The following is a 17,933-nucleotide window of genomic DNA, read 5'->3' as shown; positions in this document are numbered from 1 at the left end:
AAGGTGCTAAATTCAGCCCATTTATTTCTGTTGACCCAGCATCAACATGTCTAAAGTCTGAGTCCTTTACGGTTGCTCCAACAGTTCTAATAGAGAAAGATAAACATTATTTTTTGTGTTTCAAAGTTAGTTGGTAATTTAAAAAAAAAAACTTACGGAAAAAAAGAGGAGAAAAGTGGATCAACAATCTACAGCTAATAACAGAAGGTGCAGAAACTAACGATGCCAGAGTTTGCAGCGCCACTTTCTAACCGGTAAAGATTGCACCGTGTAAATTGTATTTTCAGATATTTTATTGGATAGTTACTTAGAAAGACAAGCATTCATATGTAAGGTAAGATTATTTTTATGCCCTAGTTGTTCCCAGAGCGCTAATGTTGTTAGTAGCTAGCTCAGTGCCGAGTCGCGGACAGAAAATATAATGTTCATTCAGTGGGACTTTCATGCTAAAAAAAAATAAAAATAAAAAAGCTAAATAAATTAAATATAACCTACCCAGCCATACAGTCGCAGTGAGCTGTTACTATCCCCCACATGCTTCTTGTCTAGCCACGAACAGACACGAAAATGGAGTTTCTGTAGATCAGTGCAAATAGTTGACCTACATTGGACCTGAATTCAGCGTCCTACAGCGACTCAACATTAACATACAGCATGAATTAGAATGAATTTTTTTTTTTTTTTTTTTTTTTGAATTTATAGAAGCTAAATAAATTTACCAGGAGATTCAAGCTCATAAAATAACACGGGTTAGTTCGTTGTTAGTTAGCGATAGCATCGTTATCATAGACTAATTACTTAAAATAGCACATTCTCTCTACTCACCCGGGAGAAAGAAGTCGGCAGCCATCTAATGTTTGTTTTGTTTTTTTGTTTTTTTATCCTAAATGCTTGACCCAACTTGAAAGTAAATGATTGTATTCTTCGGGCTTTTGAAAGCTTTCTTCTGGCTCCTCATATAATATGAGGTCTGCAGCTCCAGATCGTTAGTTCGGTGGATCGCGTCGACACCGGGTAAATCCTCAAGATTATAAGAGAAGTCTTTTTTTTATTATTATTATTTTTTAACCGAGATAATACGGATCATATCCTAAATATATGCATATTTTTTCGAAATGCCTCATCTGTTCCATGCTTTCTTTTGAACCGGAGAAATCCCCTTCCAGCCCTCCAACTGAATTTCACGCATCATCCGGGTCACGTGTCTAAAACCCAGCAATAGTTTTTCTCGCTTTTCTTAACACTTTCTCAATAACTTCTACAAATTTTGACTGTTTTCTTTTTCAGCTTTAAACGGCTCCTAAATTGCTCCTGATTAACTCCCCAATCTCTTAGCAAACACCCTATTTTAAGATATTTTGATCCTTTGTCATCATTTTTCATCCTCCTCCCCCATAGAAAACATCTGTAAATACAAGCAATAACACGGTTCAGCATTTGTAAAATAATGTTTCACAATCAAATAAATAATTCCCAATGAGATTTTCAGCAAATAGCTGAGGACAGTACAACCACACAGCAGATCTCTAAGGTTCTAAGGTTCTCCTAGCCAACATTTATATGGGAACCATATGGATTTGCTCAGGTTGGATGTTCACTAACTGGGCCTGTAGTAGAGGACCCACTTGGATTAATAGACTAAAGCTGGTTGGGTTGAAAGTAGTAAATGTATGTAGCTCTTACCTGGGTCTCACTTGATGCATTGCTAAAAATTGCAATGAATCAAAACTATATTCTATTATCATGAAACCATTTTTAGAACCGTGTGGACAATGCCATCTGGGGTCCATTGTGAAATCAACTTCCTGTCCATATGGGACCCTTATGGAAATGTTGATTTGGCTGAGTCAGGCTTTTGTTGGATTTGTTTCTATTTCTTAAAGACACATTATTTATTTTCAGAAACTGTTTGAGTAATTTTTTTCCCACTTGCATGATTTTTAAGAATAGGCATCACATGGTGCTTTTCACATGAAATGCACAGGGTTTTTCCTGAAAATGTTTGAGTAAGAAGGAGTCAAACAAAAGAAACTTTTTAGAAGACCCTTAGAAAACACAACTATCCACTAATTACTTATTTAAAGATTGCAGGAAAGTCACAAGAATCTGTAAGTTATCTTACTTTTATATTCATTCAAATTGATACACTGAAAAATATTCACACTTTATGTGCTGCATATGTTGATAGCATAATTTTGACTTGCTTCAGCCACGCTTTAAAGTTGGAAAGGAAACAAATAATGAACTAATAAAAACAATTGTTTTGAACTTGACTGACCTACAGTGCATGAGTTGTATATGTTATCCTATTAGCATTATACCGACCTACTCAAACCACATTTGAAGGTTTAATGTCACTTTTGAATTCTTAAAATAATCTTTACAGAATATTAGACAAAGAACTCTGTTAAATGAAGCACTTTTGTTGTTATCATAATATGTTAAGATATCTATATTTAGATAGATTGACTGTTGTTATTCCTTTATTTTAAAAATAAAATAATATAATAAATAATAAAAGAATTTAACTAAATATAATAAACTAAAATAAACAATCGTGATTGATAAATATAATTTTTATGCAAAGTCTTGAAAGTGCAGAATTATAATGTATTAGTAAAAACAATATTTGCACATTTCCCGATCATTCTAGTGCTCATTCCTGCCATGAGAGTGAGTTCAGTAAGATCATTTAAAATGTTTATGTCGACATCTTCTGGTTGACTTATGTCACTGTGTACATTGAGGAAGTCCGTTGGTTCTGTCAAACTGTTGCCAGAACACGCTGAAAAACGAAATTCTCGTTTATTTAATTTCGAAAACACGTTTTGCTTTTTAAAACTCGCAGCTATTTTACATTTCGATGTGTTGTTTTAGTTTTAGTAGTTGGTGATTCTTGAACTGTAAAACCAGAAGAATGAAGCGGAACCTTTGCCGCAGCTTGAGGATTTTACCGGACTACATTTAACGTGGCACGCCGTCATAACTACAAATCGAGGGGCTGTAAAGCTCTTTGTGGGAGCAAAGTTGTCAATCCGAGGTAGTTTTTTCCCCACGCTTTTTGTAAATTAATAACTTATGTTCCCGTGATCACCCACCAGGTAGGAGGATTATATGTTTATGTAGTGTTTATTATCATTGTTTTATCATTGATTAGATTTCGACTAACATAGTAGTGAGTGAGTTGTTTAGACTTGCATTTATTAACAGCCTCGCCAGGAATTAAGTTATAGAAACACCAAATCTAATTTTGAGTCAATATTAATCTTCATTCCATCTGTTTTATCATATTAACATTTACATAAGTTGTTTATGAATGCACGTATTTTACATTCATGTGGCCAAATTAATGTAACTTTTTCATTCATTATTCCCAGTTAAGCTTACATAATGGAGGAGGAGGATGATTGTCCAGAGTTGGTGCCCATTGACAGCCAGCCTGGTCTCCCAGCTCGGCAGATCCCCGTCACCATTATCACCGGCTACCTGGGTGAGATGTGGACTAAATAAGGAGATTAAAAGCTCAGACAAAGCTGCAGGACTGTTAACTCAGACCGTTTAATATCATAAGTGTAGCACCTAGGAAAAGTACTCGTACCCCTTAATCTTTTTTTCTTTTTTTTACATTTTAGCATTTTATTTTATGTGATGGGCCAATAAAAAGTAATTTGTGGTTGTCCTTTTTTTTTTTTTTACTATAAAAAAATCTGAAATGTCTGGTGTGCATTTTTATTCAGTCTTTGTGAAAGCTCTTTTCAAGTCTTGCCACAGATTAGGTCTGGACTATGACTGGAACAATCTAACACATGACCATTATTTCATTTAAACAATTCCATCATCACACTGGCCTTATATTTAGTGCTGTCCTGCTGGAAAGTGAACCTCCTTCCCAATCTGAAGCATTGAGCAGGTTCTAAACACAGACTCAGGCTCTGACATAATAAATATGACTGATGGGACTTGCATATGTACCGTTGTGTGTGCACAAAACCTTAACATAAAATCCATTTCTTTACAGGTGCCGGGAAAACCACGCTGCTGAATTATATCTTGACGGAACAACACAATAAGCGGATTGCTGTCATTCTCAATGAGTTTGGAGAAGGTAATTGAGGAGAAGAAGTGACATAAAACCTAACTGAAAACATATGCAGCCTGTTTAGTAGGTGGTTGAGTCACATCTTGCATTTGTGCTATGAACAGCTAATGTGCAAAGAAAAGAAGTGCGTTACTTCATTGGACTAATATTAACTAATAGGTTAGAGCCAACACAGGGGAATAGAATAGGGAAATGTCTATAATTTACACATGAATACTTATCAACAGGAAAATACAACTGTGATTAGGAGCAGAAGGCTCACTTGTGATTCTTACTGAAGACTGAGTTATATGTTGTTTTTTTCTCTTTTTAAAAACATATAAAATGGTGGTTCTTTGAGAATTGCAGCACAGTTTTTGCAGGTTTTTATTAAAACTTATTTTAGTTTTTGAAAGGTTATTAAACCTAATTATCTGTATTGTAGCTGAAGTACAGGCAAAATGTCTATTTGTATTATAAAGTTTACAGACCGCTGCTCTCGACGATACGAGATTTGAGTTTATGTGTTTATGGAATACACAGATAAGAAAAAGCTGCCTAACCTCTGTTCCCCTCTGCACCTTCTTCCCCTTCCTGCAGGGAGCGCTCTTGAGAAGTCGCTAGCAGTGAGTCAAGCAGGGGAGCTGTATGAGGAGTGGCTGGAGCTGAGAAATGGCTGCCTTTGCTGCTCTGTCAAGTATGCGTTGGAACTACAGTTCGTCTCAAATGCACTGATAAAAATATGAACTTTTTTGTCACAAATGTATTTTAACTTAAAAAAAATCACATGGAAGAATAAAAATATTTATATTCTTGTTTATTAAGATCAATCAAACTGATTTGAAAATGTCTGTAAACTGTTATTGGGATTTTTTTTGTACTTGTTTGCTTGTTTTATTTTAAAAAGATGATTTCTTCAGTATTTTTCAAATCAAGGCTTTTACCTGGTCATTGTTATTGCTTGATTGTTTTCCTTTCTTTACTTAGGGACAACGGGCTCAAAGCCATTGAAAACCTGATGGAGAAGAAAGGAAAATTTGACTACATTCTTTTAGAAACAACAGGACTTGCTGATCCAGGTAACGCACATGAAGATAAATTCAGGCAAGTTGCTATAAATTTGTGTTTCCTGATTGGCTGATCATGTTATATGTAAGTGATGACCACAGGTTGTCACATTATCCATTGAGTTCTCCATCAATGAACTCAATGCGCAATTGAGATCACGGATGAAACTCAATTCTAGCCTTGGTTTTCACTGTTCATATTGTCTATTTAAACATCAGTCACTTAACTTCACTGCTTTAAATGCAGCAATGTAGCTGTTTCCTGATCTACGCAAACAGACACCAACCTGTATCTAGTTGAATGGTATGTTTTCTTGTCTTTGTTCTATGCTGATGTTTTATACTATCTGAAACCATAAAAATGTTACAGATGTAGTGATTAACTCCAAATAGGAAAGATTAAATTAAGAAAGCATTTAATTGCATTTATTTTAAAGGGAATGTTAGGGATGATATGTAAGATTTTTATTTTAAGCGTGAACAAAACCTTTTTTTTTTTTTTAATATTGTATTTTTCGTCTGCTATCTCCTCCTATTAAAGCTTTGGGTTTTCAAAAAATTTCAGTTTAATACTATTAGAATAAAAGATTAATTTACACGTTACAAGTTGTACAAGAGTTAAACAAAAGGGTAAAACTGTTTTCTTCATTTCAGTTCATTTTGAATCCATCTTTTACCAAGTTATTTTTTTCTTTTTGTTTGTGTGTCCAAATTGATAGTTTCACCACATACTTTGTAAATCTCACATCAAAAGTTGGACATTTTCTGACAAGCCGAAGATCAGAGTCATGTTGCTGTGACAGCAACACCAAGGGGAATCCTGAAAAGCATCTAATTGTCCGTTCATCTCTTTGCTGCCAATCTGGAAATGAGCTTTAAGCTATTAAAGGGAGGGCATTGTGGCGTGTCGCTAAGTGACAGGTGTCAGGAGGTAGCGTCACAGGCAGACACTCGCTACCCCAGCTCTCGGTCAAAACAAACAGAGCAGACTCAGACTGGGGCTGGCCTGACTCCTCTTCCTCGTCATTGGCTCGTTATGGCCTCCGACAGGCCTGTCATTGGCTCCGGCAGCGCTGTCAATCATAAAGACTCCAGGGAGATTTCTCTTCTGTTCTTTCAAGCGGGAGGTTGGATGACTTATATGAAACATGCCATTCAAAAACTGTGTTTGCATTATGCATCCATCAAATATTTGCAATTATTACTTATCCTCACCTGACCGTTTGACAAAAGTGCGAAATGGAAACAAACCAAATGAACCAGAAGGACATGAACAATTGATGGCTTCTGAAATTGCTTTTTTTCCGGTTTTCTGGGCTCTGCCTGAAAAAAAAAATGTTTGGATATGGAAAATCCCAAAGTAGATTAATTCCTAATAAGAGCAAGCAAACATCAAGTCATTTCTCTTCACTTTAAGCGAGAACAAAAATAAATGTCATATTTTCTATCTGGTTCCAGTTTCATTTCTTCTTGCTGGCATTTTAAATTTTTTTTTATTTTGTTGAAGTATTGTTGTCCATCAAACAAGAAGCCATTTTCATAAGTTCTCTTCTTCTGTTATTTTAAAATCTAAAGCCTTAATGAATCGGGAAATAAAAATCCTGCTTCTGTCATAAATTTTAGGCCAATTTCCGTATTGATTAACATAATCCTTTGGTTTCTGAGATAATGTGCACAAATAATTTTACACAATTACACTGGAATTTTAGCATATATTAGCATATCGGCAAGGTTATGTATGAATTTTATCTCTGTTCTCACACTAGTCCAGCTTTAATCTTCCCGTTTTTTCCCTCCTTCTTTCCTGTCCTAATATACTGAACTCCTCTTCGCAGGAGCTGTGGCCTCCATGTTTTGGGTCGACGCAGAACTCGGCAGTGACGTCTACTTAGATGGTGAATATCTGTTTTTTTTTGTATTTTAATTCTTTGTTTTGTGAGCCCCTTTGTTTCAACCATGTTCCTGTTGATGCGGGGTGAAGATTGAGAATCCAAAGGTCGTGCCCCATTATGCATGATCCTACCTCTACCCTGCTTAACAGCTGGTAGATCTTAGATTTGAAAACCTCATGCAGAGTCATGCAAACATTGTTGCTTTACTCTACAGTTCAATATTTGTGTGAAGCTGCTAAATTTCTTTGAGCCTAAAGGTGTCTCTTTTGATGCATGTGGTTCTTTTTTTTTGGTCAGCATCCATTTGCAGCAGGCTTGTTAGCCACACACTGGAACCATTAGCCCAAGTAATATTTAGCTGTCATAAGTGGGCCACAGCTTTAACTCAATATTTACTACATTATATTTAGTTTGCTCTCAATTCCCACTTTTGTTGTTTATTTGCCTCATTTCGGGATGTGTGTGTGTGTGTGTTTGAATGAATGAGCTCCTGCTCCTCACACTAAACGCTCAGCTGTTCTCTCTGTTTTGGCTCATTCACTACGTTCTCTGTTCAGACTGAACAGCTCAGAGAATCACTGGCAGACACCGAAATGGAGCGTTGGTTCAGAACAAAAAGTGTTCGATTCATGCTTTGATATTTTTGTGTTTGCTTGTCCTACTGCAGGGATTGTGACCGTCATTGATGCCAAATATGGGCTTCAGGTATGTGATGGAGATGTTTGTTTTAATAGTTACACAGGATAAAAACTCTTTAACTTCATTTGAGAGAAGATTAGAAGATTTATTTGAAGGGGGTTGAATAAGACTGACATGACACTGTCATAAAAACCTGTCATGAACATGAATAAGCCTTCATGAATATTTATAACTGTTGTCATAAAGCGTCATTCGGTAAATTATGACACTTTTAATACAAAGTTGACATTATTCAAAATGTCTTTGTTATGACAACTTGACATTAACCAAGAAATCATTACTGATATAAATTTGTTATAAAAGTATTAATGATTGCACTTTAAAAATTAGGTAACTTTATGTTATTAAAGGTAAAGTTTAAACAGTAATGATTTATTGGTTAATGTCAAGTTGTCATAATAAAGACATTTTGAATAATGTCAACTTTGTATTAAAAGTGTCATAATTTACCGAATGACGTTTTATGACAACAGTCATAAATATTCATGAAGGCTTATTGATGTTCATGACAGGTGTTATGTCATGTTTATGAAAGTGTCATGACAGTCTTATTCACCCCCCTTCAAATAAAGTGTTACAGAAGATTATTCTTCTGTAAATTCTTCAGTAGTTTTTCTGATTTTCACAAGAAAACAAGAAAAAATAGCAATTCTGCAGGTTTAATCAGGCAACCTGAAAAGATTTGTTATATTTACCATGGTGCAGTGGCAGAAGGAGCAGAGATTTTATTTTATTTGTATTTTTTTTTTCTTACATCCACAGCGGTCTGCTTAACCTCCGAGATTCTTGCATTCCCCTCCTTTCAGTGAACAAACACATCCTGCCTCTTTTGTGCTACTTAAAAGGAACAAGACAAGTGACACCCAGATAATGGGCTCTAATTTAGAGGTGTCATGCTCAGTGAAGTGACGCATTTCATGGCATTTTGTGAAGCAAGATGAAGGGAATCCTGACAGATAGGAGGGAATCAAACTCATGTTGGCAGAGTAATAGATATCAGAGGAATGGCCATTGCTATGGGCCTGTCATGTCCTCTGGCCTGCCTCCCATTGCATTTATTTTTTGATATTGATCTAAAAATAACCACCCCACCCCCACACCTCCATGAAATTTACCTATCTATCTAACATATTGTGTTTCTCTTGTGACAGAATGGGTTAACATTTCAGCCTCTAGCTATGCTCAGCTGGTAAAGACGTACTCCAGTAGAGTTGCATGTGTAACTCCAGCAAATGGTGGTCCTGATTACACACATTTCTATTTGCAAAAACCTTTGAAAACAATATACCCTTGTGGTTCCACTTTATAATTTCACACTAGTTTGTGTTGGTCTATCACACAAAATCCCAAGCCTGGTATTTGTAGGGATGTCTCCTATAATATGGTAAATTTAATTTTGAGAATTTGTGTGTAACATCTTTATTATTTCTTCTTTTATAGCAACTAAAAGAGGAAAAAGCAGAAGGGCTTGTCAATGAGGCATCCAGGTCTGACTACTGAAATTTATGTATTTTTTTGCTCTTTTTTTCACTTTGTTTCTCTTGCTCACTAAATACTATCAATGCAAACAATTAAAAATGCAAAGGTTATATTTCGGTCAAAGCTGAAATTCCTCAAGTGCTCTATAATGAACAGCCCTGATCTGAGTTTGAAATTCGGTTTATTAAGTTAATGTGAAAGAAATGCCAATATAAGAAAACTCTTTTTAGCACTATACAAAAATAAGTTTAAGCATCTAGATATAAAGTTTCTGCTTTTAGTATGAAAAAACATTAAATATCTAATTTGCATGTTTTTTCTCAGTTTTAAATATAAATAATTTTAACAGATGATACATGCCAACCATGCACTCTTTAACTCCTACCTAGTTAGTTAGTTTTTTATATATAGTCAAAATGATGATGGTGAATTGCTGCATCAGCACACTTCTGGATCATTGACTATTATTTTTCTGTTTTGCTAAGTTTAGATCAGGGGTCCCCAAGGCCCGGCGGGCCGGATCCGACCCGCCTCCTTATTTGGTCCGGCCCCCTGAACAATACCAGAGAGCATTCAGTGTTTTTTTTTCTTATATATGTGGATTTTTCTTCAACCACCAGGGGGCTCTTGAGCAGATATGAAACTTAGTTTCCTTCAATGGAATATATACTAGTCAGTACCAGTCACCGTTTCGCTCACGGTTCTTTTTCCATTTGCATTCCGGGTAAAAATCTATATACAAACGCGAATATGTCGTCGGCAGTAATCCAGCAGCCCCCCCCCCCCCCCGCCCCCCCGCAACAAAACTTTTCTAAGGTTTCTTACTCAAAAAACTAAGACTGGCCCCCGACCAGAAAAGGGAACAGTCATGTGGCCCTCGCAGGAAAAAGTTTGGGGACCCCTGGTTTAGATCCACAAAGGTGGGAACAATTTTTACTTCATAGGAACTCTACAAAGCTCGTAGTTTAATCCTCTGTTCTGTTTCTGAACACAGGGCACAAACAGAACAGAAAGGAAGATCATGTTTGAGTCGCGCAGTCTGAAAAAAAAACTTCTGCCTCCTCTTAATCCATGTCTTGATGGAGAAAACCATGCTGTTTCTTTTTGAACCTACAGTATTATTCTTGGGGTTGCTCAACTCTTCTCTTCTCAGACCTTGCTACTCTTCAAAATGGGAGAGATTAGAGAACATGCTATTTAAGTCAGGCACATGCACTAAAATATATTCTTTTCCTTAACATTAAAAAAACATAGGGACGAGTTCAAAAACACTATGAATAAAGCTAGCTTTCAGATATTAGGTCAATTATTGCTAACAAGGGTTAAAAAACAGTTTACAAACATGACTGGGCAAAACTTTATCCTGGTCCATTATTACCGCTAGAACAGCGTTTCTGAATTTTAAGAGTAAAGATTTGTTGATGATAAAGGAACCTTTACCTTATTCGCTCTGTTTTTACTTAATATCTTCTCAGACAGGTTGCTCTTGCTGACCTCGCCATTATCAATAAGACAGATCTGGTGGAGGAGGAGGAACTGAACCAAGTTCGAAACACTGTCAGGTCCACAACAACTTCTTACAACCAATCCTCCATCACTGATGTGGGTTTAAAAGTAAGGCTGAGCTGTCAATTCGAATGATTGTAATTTTTTTTTTCTCTCACCTCAGGTCTATAAATGGTCTTGTTAAGATTTTAGAGACCCAGAGATCAAGGTGAGTCCCTTTTTTTTTTTTTTTTCAAACAAATAAAGGGTCATTCTGTGAGATGAGGTTAAGTAGCTTTTTCTGTGGTCCAGCTGTCCTGCTGTGTTCATCATAACTCTTGCTCAGATCTTTGTATCAAAGATGAAGCAGCTCAGACAAGGAGACGTGCACATAAGCAAACACAAACTACAGCGCCCTGAGTAAACATCAACCCCACATTGGTGTCCAGTTACCCACAAGTCTTTGCTCTCTGACCCCGGGGCCTGCAGGGTGGCTCCACGTTGAATGTGCGTACACACAAATGCGTGTGTAGCAGCCCGCAGAGGCCTAACACACAGTGGTGCAAATGAAAGGTCGGGTGTGTTTGGACTCTGCGCCGCCCTCCTGCAGAGCTCAGACCTGGGTGAACAGATGAAAGGCCGTTCAGCGAGGGGTTAATTGAAACAGTATTGTGGAGGCATTTATTGTTGGTTAGTTCTCGTTGTTACCTTTTAGGGTTACTTTAGGACCAAAGCTCAAATTATTCTTGCGGTTTGTTTTAAGTTTAAATGAAATGGAAGAAAATGTTATCCTCTTTGCAGAGTGGACCTCTGTGACGTCCTGGATCTGCATTCATTCGACTGTCAGGATGGAGCAAAGTAAGTTTGGTTTGCCGCCTTTTTATTTTGCTGCTGTTCAGAGAAATGTGCACAATTTAGTAGTTTATGCACGATTTAAACTTTACTTACTTACAAACTTAACTGCAGTAATGTACTAGTTATATACTTACAAAGGATGTCTGAATTGAAAAATCTTCCTGATGATGATCTGACTCATTTAAGATTGGACATGCACTGACTTCTTTAAAATAATTACTTTTCACATGCACTAAAATAATGCACTGCATTTCACATCTGCTTTTTCTTTCAAAAAAAGATACATCTGTGTCCATCTTCAGTAAATTTACATCCGTCTTGTACTGATGGTCTTTTCATGAAGCAGAAAACATGATTTATGAAAATGCTCGGATTCTGGTAGCATGTTCACTCTGTTTTGACACAAGCTGAAGTAAGTCTGCTCCTAAAAATTTTCAGCTTACTCTTAATTGTGTACAGACAAAATGGACAGGAAAAATTGTTCTGCTATATCATTAAAGTAACTTCATTAAACTTAATAAGTAGTATTTCAGCTGCTTTTTGCACAGCGTTGTCCCCAAACTGACGTCTGTCAGAGGAGAACTGGAGTTAGTGTGAAGATATTTGATTTTCCCTTATGCATCAACACGCCAGCTTTTTCTTTTGACGTGTTGATGCACGCGTTTTCTTAAACGAAGAGAAATGCTTCATGCCTAAAGAAAATTATGTATCTTGTGACTTCGGTATTTATCGTCTAAAACTATGCAACATGTGAACTAACAATGTGGCGTACTTGTAAAACCTGCAGGGTAAAAATATTTATATTCCATTGTTAGCTTTTGTTACTAGTTTATCTGACAGCAGCCTTTGTTACTGCTGCTATGTTTCTCTCTAATTAACAGACTCCCTTATTTTTTTATTTTTTTTTTTGACTGACCGTCCCCCCCATCACACCGCAGGACGGTCATCATATTGTATACCCCAGCTGAATCTCATTCTCATGAATAGAATCGGTGTTCATCCCTTCATATGAATGAACCGGCCGCCGCGTTAAAGCTCCCTTACATGCCCCGAGTCAGTGTCTCTCGACCAGCTGCAGAGGATTAGAGCTGTGTGTGTCCTCTGGCACCCAGTGAGTCCTCCTTGTCCCAACAGATAGCTCCTTTCCCCCTGCCTTTTGAGTCTTCCCCCCCCCCCCTCGTTTTTCTGCCCCATGCTGGCCGTTTGAAGTCCCCCGCCCCCCGTCTGAAGCTCTGCCTGTGTGGTACTAGCAGCACGGAGGGCTCAAGCAGCTGGACACAACATTTAGCCTCCTTGTGAGGTCAGAGGGAACGGAGGTAATGGTTTGTTTGGGAGCTGTGGTCAGTATCCCAAAGGATTTAATTGCCATTTCTAAAGCGTCCGCAACTCCATTTAGGGACGTCATTAAGCATCAACACAAGTAGACATTAAAGACGGAAGCAAAAGTTCTTCTGTAGGTGGGAATTTCAAATTTTTCCATACTCCAAGCCTTTTAAATGGATAGAATTTAATTTAAAAGATAATGAATTATATGCTTTGTTTTTTTGGGGGTTTTTTTTGTTTTTTTAACTAAGCAAGCATCTTTAATGTTAAAGGTAGTTAATGAAACATGAGTTGCAGTGTAAAGCTCAAACTATCAGAAACAAAAGTTTGGTTTATCTGATCGTTAATAAGTCCTACATACCCTCACTACTTCAAAATGTTTCTTCAAGTTGTCAGATGTTGAAAAATAACGTTGGATAAAATTGCTGGATAATATTTAGAAACAAGTTTTTATGTCTATTTATCTCTCTGATCTGAAAGACTCACCGAGAAGCTCCAGCTTGTGACACCGACCAGACCACACCTGGACAAGGTTTGTTTACACCGATCTGAGTTTGCTTTGTGCATATCTGAGGGTGTTACCATATTTTTAGTTTAATTTATTTGAGCACGTCATTTCCTGCAGGATAAAGGGGAATGTGCTCTCAGAGCCCTGTGTTACCCCGGGGCTTCAACACTTCAGGGAAATCTCCCGCCCTGCTGTACTTTTTGTGTTGCAATCAACTTGATGCGTTTGATGTTTTCGCGTTAGATTACAAATGGAGTCAATTGGAGCTAAAAACAACCTAAACACTGAAGCACCTTTGCTCTAGACTAGCAAGAGCTCCCCGGCAACATGAACTTTTTAGATATTTGTAACTTTGAAACCACAAATTTCAATCTCTACAGCAAGATATCGCATTATTTTTTTTTTCCAAGTGAGGATGGTGGGTTTTCAATTTTACATAAAACAGAATAGAAATGTATGTACTGTCCCGCAACGGGGGAAATTCTACTGCAGCAAAGTGATTGGTAATCAAAGTAAGTAGGTTCACACAAAGATAGAATATAAAATATGTAACAACAAAATAAAGGATAAAATGCTGCAGAATGAAGTCAAAATTTCTACACAAATATATAATTAAAGAATAGCATAGTCCAAGTGTGCAACTGGCTAAGTTAATTTTTAAAAAAATAGTTGAGAATGTGCATGTATTTTTGTGTTTCAAAAAACAAAAGAACTTTTACAAAACGTGACTGCAACAGCAGATATATGTGGACTCCAACGAAAATGTTATTTTGTATAAAATCCCAATAAAATACATTGATTTTTTTTTTTTTTTTTGTATTTTTGGAAAGTATGCAGAAAGTTCAGACGGAGTTAAATATTTTTGTAAGGCTCTCAAAATGTTGTCAGCCATCATTTTTCTGGACCTGTTTAATATTTTTTCACATGGCAGTACCACGCCAAATGACGCTCTGCTGCAGTTCGTTGTGCTTTACACACATGAACTTTTATCACAGGATGAGGATAGACGGGGGGGTTATTCGGGTGGGTAAATAACACCATTGTTTGTGTGTTTTCTCCCGAGTTCCTTTTCCCGCATGAAGCCCCACTGTCCCTCAGACCCCCCTGACACACGGCCACACCTCCACCACCACTGCCTCCATCACACCCCTCTTTTCATGTAAATGAGAATGCTGCTTTTTCTGTTATACCAAATGACAAGGAAGTGTGTAACTATAGCACTAAAACCCAAACCTCCCCCCGAATATCTGCAAGGTGTCCTTTTTAATGTTTTGAGGAAGCATCAAAGAGGGAGGGGCGAGCGTGTGTGTGAGAAAGATGCAAAGGGCGAGACACCGTCGCTCCATTTCGGGTGCCAAATGGGGCTGTGGGTTTTGACACGTTCACTGACAAAGTCCTCAGCCGGGGCGTAAAAAGTGCATCTTTTGTTCAGCGCTCACCATTAGTCTCACTAAACTGAAAACATCTTTGTAAATAAATGTTTAGCTCCTGAAAATAAGAATCCGAAATTATTAAAGCAGCAGTGCTGTTCAACAAATTGTCGAATACAGATAGAGCTTTGCATTTCATATGGAAGCATTCAGTTTTAATGTCGTGGTTACTATTTGTTTTTGTAAAACAACATAAATCTACCTTTCATCCACTCCATGGCATTTTGCAGGATTTCTCTACCAAGTAAATTTAATATCTTGTGGGTATAATAAGTGTGATGTAATGTGGGGGGATATATATATATATTTTTTTTTTTTTTTATCACCTACAGAGTATTTTAACTGCGACGTTTGAGGTGACGGGAGACCTCTGTGAAGATGCCCTAAATACCTTCATCCAAGTAAAGACACAATCTATTATTCTTGTCCCTGTTGCCGCTGCTAATTAGTTTTGGTACCACTGCACTCTTTGAAACATAAACACTCATTTTCCACTGTGACAGGATCTGCTTTGGGAAAAGAAGTTCTGCAACAAAGCAGGGGAACCCATGAGTGTCATCCGGCTGAAGGTACGGCAGAGCACAATAGTTCCCTGGTGGTTTTATTATCTATTAACCAGTTAGATTATTCATTTGAGGCAGCTTAATGTTTTACTTGTGACTTGTGTGTTTTCAGGGTATAGTATCATTTGCAGGCAAAGTGCACCAAGTAATGCTGCAGGGGGTCCATGAGCTATACGAGTTAAATGAGACTCCACAACTCTGGGAGGAAAACCCGCACACGAACAGGCTGGTCTTTATAGGTAGGTGAGCTCACACACACACACACACACCCACACATGTACACACACATCTTGATGCCTTTTTAGACATGGTTGTCAAAAAAACTGATTAGTCGTTAATGAATTTAAAGTTGTTTTTGGGGGGTTTCAGTGAATTTACGACATGATGTTTTGGATTTTATTACACAATAACACATTTTAGTCATTGGCTTCCTAAAACATATCCCACTAAATCATCATAAATGATCATTTTTATTATTAGCATTACTTTTTACACTGATTAGTGTCATTAAAGTTGGTTGTAAAATGAAGGTTGGATTTGCAGGTACAATCCCTTGCAAAAGTACACAGGCCCATTTGGATGTTTTCTCATTTTTATCAAGTTACAACCACGAGCTAGAATGTAATTTTTATTATTGCATGAACAATATTGGCCACAGAAGCAGATAAGAGGTCTATGTTGACTCTGGATTAGCGTTGGATATCAGGTGGGAGAATCTGTCAGTGGGACAACTGTTGTTTGCTCAAAACCAAATTCAAATTTATTTTGTCATTCCAGATAAAGAGTGTGCAACACTGTAGCAAGAATAATATTCTCAAACATTGCTACTTAAATGTAAATTTGGCCTTCACAAAAGAGTGCTGCACATCACCCTGCACAGATTATCGCCACAATGAAACATGGCAGTAGCAGCACTTCACTAAATACAGGTAAATCCTCTTTGAAACCTGCACTAAAGACTTGAGTCAGGTGCAGAGGTTCACTCTCCAACAGGACAACATCATTAATCCAGAGCTTCAAATTAATTTTTTTTCTTCCATTTGACAGTTATTCTCTACTTTCTGTCAAAGTATCACAAAATGTCCCAAAATACACTGAAGTCTGTTATTGTAGCAAAAATGAGAAAATGTTTGAGGTGTGTGTCCAGTATTTTTCAACATGATTGTGTCTTTATTCTGCTGTCTTACATTTATTTTTTGCCTTTACTTTGAATTGCAGGAAAGAACCTGGACAAGAACATCCTGCAGGAGATTTTTATTTCTACTGTTGTGATGGATGGAGTTAAAAAAGCTGGAGTTTGAAGTTCCTTTGTGGAAAATCTCTGTAGTTGAATGTGTGGTAAAAAGGTTATGGCAGACTTCGTAGAACTGATTATGCTTCTCAAACTTTATTTTCTTCTATGAATGACCGAAGGGAAGAATAGAAAGTAAAGATAACTGCAACTTCTTTAACTTATATATATTTAATCACAACCTCTACTAAAGAAAAAGCTAGAGTTGGAAATAGTGAAAAACTAAAGTGAAAAAAAAAAGTCTAACTCCTAAGGGATTAAAGAGAGTGATTAACATATTGCACTTTTTAAAGGAAACTTTAAATGAGCTTGCCAGTATTTACATTTCTGACACTCAATTGAACTTGTATCCATGTCAGACTTTTATCAGTTCTGTATTTTGGAATTAATTTAAATAAAATTTTCTTCTAAATTTGGTGTTGTCACTTTTTTGTCCTATCCTCATCAAATAATAATATTAACATGTTTTGTTCTGAAAGGAAGTTGCTCTAAAGGTGACAAAAGAATGAGTTTCAGCTTTCACTTAAAGTATTATCAGAAGACCAGAGAGACCCTCCAGGGCTTGTATGGTAAAAGCAAATCAGATTATTTCTTTGGACTAAATGGCAGGTTTCCTATTTTATTAATAAAATAACTACTGAGCATTCGAGCATCGATCAAGTTTAGGACTCTGGTGTTAAGGACTACAGACATTTGTAGGTTTTAGTTAAATCACATGCATGCATACTGGTTGCATGTTTATGATTGCAAATAATTTCCCCCTTGCTCTTCATGATGAGAGCATGTGAGAAGCAGTCCTGTCATGCACAGAATAACAACCGACCCAGTAGGAAGTAGGTGGAGCCCTTCCTGGTTGATTATTTGCAGTGTGTTTTTTGGGGCCTGCCATAGCAATGCATGGAGGCAGCGACTGACTTACTAAGCAAGTCAGTCACTGCCTCCATGCATTGCATGGCAGGCACCTATTGTTCTACACCCAATAGAATGTCTGGATATTATTTATTTTTCTTCCGTCACCGTTAATGCGGCTCGTACCGCAGTGTGTACCACCACAAAAGTATCAAAACGTTCAGCTTGATTTCGAGAAGGGAGCTATTACTTTTAGTGGGATTCTGAGTTAAAATGACATAAATTGAGAAAAACGAGAAAAATCGAGGCTGAGTGTCTCACGGTATCACTACCGCGGTAAAGCTAGCCGGCTCTGACTCCAGCCGGCCCAGCACACAATATACAAGTGCGCGGTCGCTCAAGACATTATGGTAC

General features: G+C 37.2%; 2 protein-coding genes across 3 annotated transcripts in view; both read left to right on the top strand.

Moving 5' to 3' along the window:
* Positions 1-2,934: 2,934 nt before the first annotated feature.
* Positions 2,935-17,078, top strand: cbwd (COBW domain containing). Of its 2 annotated transcripts, none has more exons than XM_015046617.1 (16): positions 2,935-3,040; positions 3,378-3,490; positions 4,019-4,105; positions 4,679-4,775; positions 5,066-5,157; positions 6,981-7,040; positions 7,705-7,742; positions 9,177-9,223; positions 10,691-10,777; positions 10,885-10,929; positions 11,502-11,558; positions 13,359-13,410; positions 15,149-15,217; positions 15,320-15,385; positions 15,492-15,618; positions 16,598-17,078. In XM_015046617.1, the coding sequence occupies exons 2-16, from the start codon at positions 3,391-3,393 to the stop codon at positions 16,678-16,680; spliced, it is 1,107 nt and encodes a 368-aa protein (XP_014902103.1). In that variant the 5' UTR covers positions 2,935-3,040; positions 3,378-3,390; the 3' UTR covers positions 16,681-17,078. The 2 variants fall into 2 exon arrangements, with proteins under 2 accessions (XP_014902103.1, XP_014902102.1); XM_015046616.1 differs by having other exon boundaries at positions 2,941-3,101.
* Positions 17,079-17,173: 95 nt separating this feature from the next.
* Positions 17,174-17,933, top strand: part of foxd5 (forkhead box D5) — an 11,511-nt gene continuing 10,751 nt past the window's right edge. The window contains exon 1 of the mRNA XM_015046615.1: positions 17,174-17,239. Coding sequence (XP_014902101.1) covers positions 17,176-17,239 — 64 coding nt within the window. The 5' untranslated portion in view covers positions 17,174-17,175. The remainder of the gene's footprint in view (positions 17,240-17,933) is intronic.

This window comes from Poecilia latipinna, unplaced genomic scaffold, assembly GCF_001443285.1.
Source record: "Poecilia latipinna isolate Pla-1442-1.1 unplaced genomic scaffold, P_latipinna-1.0 Scaffold785, whole genome shotgun sequence".
Lineage (NCBI taxonomy): Eukaryota > Metazoa > Chordata > Actinopteri > Cyprinodontiformes > Poeciliidae > Poecilia > Poecilia latipinna.
This window is presented reverse-complemented; position numbering and strand designations above follow the sequence as displayed.

Coding starts and splice junctions, on each gene's coding strand:
- cbwd (XM_015046617.1), top strand. CDS start 3,391: ATGGAGGAGGAGGATGATTGTCCAGAGTTGGTGCCCATTGACAGCCAG. Junction 10,778..10,884: donor CAAGTTCGAAACACTGTCAG/GTCCACAACAAC, acceptor CTCTCACCTCAG/GTCTATAAATGGTCTTGTTA. Junction 11,559..13,358: donor GACTGTCAGGATGGAGCAAA/GTAAGTTTGGTT, acceptor CTGATCTGAAAG/ACTCACCGAGAAGCTCCAGC.